The following is a 4605-nucleotide window of genomic DNA, read 5'->3' on the forward strand; positions in this document are numbered from 1 at the left end:
GTCTGAAAAGTTGCTAAATTTAGTAACAAAATTGCTAAGTTGACATCACTGCTCAAATAGGCCTGCCTAACCAAATGATTATTACTATTATTATAATTTAGAAGTGCATCAGGACCATGAAAACGATTTCAGAAAGCATGCACATAAATGCAATTTAATGCAGACATAAAAACAGAAACTTATTAACAGATAACAATTTAAAAAGTATGGTACAATTGACTAATATTGTTAAAAAGAAAAATAATTAAAGGCAAAGCAGAGCGCATTAAAAGCGAGTCAGTGGCGACCCCTAGAGGCTCTTATAGAGAACTGACATCATCTCAGAACTAAGGAAATATAATCAGCTATTATTGGGACGAATATTACTATATTATTAGTTGTATTATTATTATCCATGAATATTAACATTGCCTAATGCATTTTTATACGATTTATAATTTTTTTAAATTTAAATCAAATGGCTTTTTATTTGTCTGTACTTAAACTGATGCTTAAACTTAAAATATAGCCTATATTTTTGTGCATCTATTAGATAACATAATAATAGGTTATAAAGCGCATATGCTAGTAAACAGACCGAATGCAAAGCGCAGGATGCAAATTTACATGTAGCTTTGCCTATACATTTGGGTTTTTGTGTTTGTTGTTTTCTTTTCCTTTCCGCAGGTGACACGCTTTACAGTAAAGCACCTGTGTGTGACGTGCACCACATGACTGTGACGTCATCGATTGCTCAACTTCAGTTCAAGTGTTTTACGGGCATGAAAACTCCTGCGAGCTGAGAAAATGGGGTGTTGTTTTTCCTCTCCCGACCGAGACGATGAGGTAAGAGGCTGATTTATGGTCATTTATTTTTACAGGCAGATTAAAGTAAAAATCTGTATTTGTTTAGCTTTTAAATCTGAGGGTATAAACAGGACAGTGTATCAGGTGGATCTAAACTGAGACAGAAGCATTGACGCCCTTCCTTTTCACTGTTTTTAGACATGAGAAACATACTTTAGGATATATATGAAGTCATTTAGTAGGTCAGTCAAGTAGATGTGTTGTTTTAATGCCTCAGTAGTTCAGAACAAGACTTTATCTGTAAAGTGGGTCATGTGTAGCTTGACCAGAAACAAGAGTAAACATGAAGCAAACGAAAGTAGTTCTGTCTGAATGAATATAGATGATTATTCCTGTTTAGTGATTTGTGCATGTGTGCTTGTTCTATTCAGTGCAACAGAAGTGTATTCGTTTAAAGTGCTCGCTCTTTCTAATCCTTTAGTTGTGCATTTGTTCTCTTTAAGTGTTCATTTGGTTTCTAATGTCACTTTTCATTTGCCACTTACAGAGAGAACCTCTGATTCAGTCCAACAATAAAACACCAACCGAGTCTGCAAGACCACCACGACCAGCTAACAGTATCTATCTATCTATCTATCTGTCGCTCTATCTATCGTTCTATTGCTCTGTCGTTCTATCTGTTAATCTGTGTGTTATCCTCCAGCAGATGTGGATCAGAGGAGTGGCAGGTTTACGGCTCGTCGTGTTGGTGTTTCTGGTCTCGATGAGAGATTCGCTGATGTTGCAGAAACGTTCAACAGACAGCAGGAACACTATGAATCGATGAAGAACAAGCTTCAGACCCTTGCAAGCCGCTATCACTGTCCAGTAAACGACAGTCTGTCTGAATGCCTGAGGAGAATCAAGGAGAAACATGGTAAGATCTTCACACGTGAGGACAGAGTCTGTGCGAGTGACAGCTAAATACAACACATTCAAGCAAAACCTTCGACTTATAATGGACCATTACAAACAGAGTCCATCTAGGATTAATATAATGCATGAAAAGAAGTTGCACGTAAGGTTTATGCTGATTGCAACTTTGCATGTAATTTAGTCATTCAGAATCATGTTTTAGATGCATGTGATTTCACAAGAGATTTCTTATGTGTCCTAAAGTACCTCAGACTACCATATAAATGGTACTTTAATTATTTTGTAATTGTCTAGTATCAAGCCCTGCATTATGTATGCCGAATGAAATCCAGTACTTGTTTCTTACTAATTTTGCGGCGCAGATTTTGTTCCATTGGCGCATCACACTTTCTCACAAAATAGGTGCACTTTGTAACATTTTTGCTTCGACAGCCAGAAGGTGGAGAAATCTTGTGTCATCACTTAATCAGCAGAAAAACTCTGTAACCACATGATTCCTGTCTGAATCTGAGCCAGATTTTCAAACCCAGATGATCCTGTTTTTACACATACAACATTATTTCATGCATAAATCTGATTTCAAGGTTAGAATTATGGCCAGTGACAAGAGAAAATTAGCCCTATTTTCTACTACATCCAAGCAGACACAGAAAATGAAGAGATTTTTGACAATAAGTGGAGTATTTGAACCAGGGATATTACAGTTAACTAAAACTAAAACCAAAGAAAAAAAATCATAAAATTTAATTAATGTTAACAGAAAAAAAAATAAAAAAATTAAGCTTATTTAATTTCGGCTAGTTAACAAGGTGACATTTCTCGTTGTCATTTTGTTTAACTTGTACTTAAATAAATAAAATAAACCGTACAGACATTTAAAAACAACAGAAACTGATAAAAATTTTCAAAAATGCATAAAGAAAATATACAAATATTCCAAATATTAACAAAAACTATAATGGTGTCTGAAATAACAGTATCATGTATATATTTCCCCTCCTTTGCACTCCTTTGTAAGTTAATTTTATAGTACATTTAAAAAATATATATATTTTTGTAGTTAAAATTTAAATGTTGACATTTTAACTGCTTTCGTTATTTTAATAAATGTATTGAAGCTGATAAAAATAATATATATTTTTTATAATCTTATTTGGGTTATTATTATTAAAATAAAATAATAATAAAAAAAACTAAAAAAAAAACTTAAAATAAGACATTTGTAGTGTCAGTTGCAGATGAAGTATCCCAAATTTCTGAAGTTATATGTGGAGTTCCACAAGGATCTCTGTTAGGACCAATTTTGTTTTCAGTTTACATGCTTCCTTTAGGTGCTTTAATCCAAAAACACAAGATACATTTTCACTTTTATGCAGATGACTTAAAGTTATGACTTAAATACTTATCATTGCGTTTAAAGGATCTAAATAGTCTGGATGTCTTTCAAGAATGTTTAATAAATGTAAAAAAATTGCATTTATCGCGTTAACAGTTCGTGCAGAATGCTGAAGCCAGATTATTGACATACAAAGTTATTTCATCATATTTCTCCTCTTTTAGCTTCCTTTACATTGGTTACCTCACTTACCTATTTATTTTAGGATTCTTTTACAGACATAAAAAGCTTTAAACGGTTTGACACCTATATATTTATCTGAGCTAGTTCTGAGACTGTACAAAACAGGAATATGTCTTAGATCACCTTTGAATGTATTTCTGGCAGTTTCAAGAACTAGATATAAAACAAAAGGAGACCGGGCTGTTGATCTTTTTTGCTTCAACTTATTTTGTGTATAGCTCTTCATTAATGTGTATTTTATGAAGGTGTTTTTTATTTTGTGTAAACCACTTTGTGAGTTGTAGCTTTAAAAGTGTTATATAAATAACATTTCTCTGTCTCGTTTTCTCTCCATCAGAGCTGTGCCACATCAGTCTGGAGGTTAAAGGATATGACTTCAGTCTGATGGTGAGATCAGACGCCGAGATCCCCAGCGAACTGAAGCGGACGCAAGAAAACGTCACCGAACTGAGCCGAGCCACCAAATCCGTCATCTCCATTAGCACCAAACTCCACGAAATGATCGACTCGCTTCTGAGAGCCGAGACCAGCATGATCAGTCAGATCGAAGCTGCTGAATCCAGACACCAGGAGCAAAAGAGGCTGGTGGACAACCTGCAGGAAAACCTCAAAGAGGCTCGGAGAGCCAAAGAACTGAGTCCGAAGTACAGGAAAGAGGCTGGGAATCTCCTCAATGAGGCTGCACAGCTCTCTGGAATCACACCCTGAACTGACTTTGTCTCTTAGTGTGAGCCAATAGCAAATATGAAGGATTTAATATAATGTTAAATCATGAACAGAAGACTTTATTTCATTCCAAAATTTGGAAATGTAGCTGCAAATATACATTAGATGAACGCTATAGCAATACAAATATGCAATAACCATTAAAATAATATTAGAATTGTATTATAAAATACATTACGTGTCTGTTAAGTACATAAAACCTGACCCTATAGTGCAAGTAATAAAATGTCTAGGCTGATGAAGGACTATGATCTGTTTTCAGTATTTAAACATTATTAAAGATCGATATCATTGTCTAGTATAATCTGATCTGATGTAAAATATAAACTGACTTTTTTTTAACTCATGTTAGTGTCTTGATGATAATAAAACACCTGTTTGAGAACGAATAGTTTAAGGGATTTGTTATTATTTGTGTCCTTTGGTGTATCTACTTGTGTGTATTTTAATATTTTAGTTTATTAAAGCACGAACATGCTTTAAATAATTATTCCTTTTAATGTGAAAATGAGTATGAATATGAATATTGATCTAAAGTCTTAAACACTTTGCGTCTACTGCTTTATATTTGGTATATTAATAATAAGAATATTTTAGAA

General features: G+C 33.9%; 1 protein-coding gene across 2 annotated transcripts; it reads left to right on the forward strand.

Annotated features, from left to right (window-relative positions):
• The first annotated feature begins 684 nt into the window (after positions 1 to 684).
• si:ch73-345f18.3 (uncharacterized) lies at positions 685 to 4395 on the forward strand. Of its 2 annotated transcripts, none has more exons than XM_052583247.1 (4): positions 685 to 825; positions 1334 to 1403; positions 1490 to 1702; positions 3618 to 4395. In XM_052583247.1, the coding sequence occupies exons 1-4, from the start codon at positions 787 to 789 to the stop codon at positions 3986 to 3988; spliced, it is 693 nt and encodes a 230-aa protein (XP_052439207.1). In that variant the 5' UTR covers positions 685 to 786; the 3' UTR covers positions 3989 to 4395. The 2 variants fall into 2 exon arrangements, with proteins under 2 accessions (XP_052439207.1, XP_052439208.1); XM_052583248.1 differs by having other exon boundaries at positions 1493 to 1702.
• Positions 4396 to 4605: the final 210 nt, after the last annotated feature.

Source organism: Carassius gibelio, chromosome B19, assembly GCF_023724105.1.
Source record: "Carassius gibelio isolate Cgi1373 ecotype wild population from Czech Republic chromosome B19, carGib1.2-hapl.c, whole genome shotgun sequence".
Lineage (NCBI taxonomy): Eukaryota > Metazoa > Chordata > Actinopteri > Cypriniformes > Cyprinidae > Carassius > Carassius gibelio.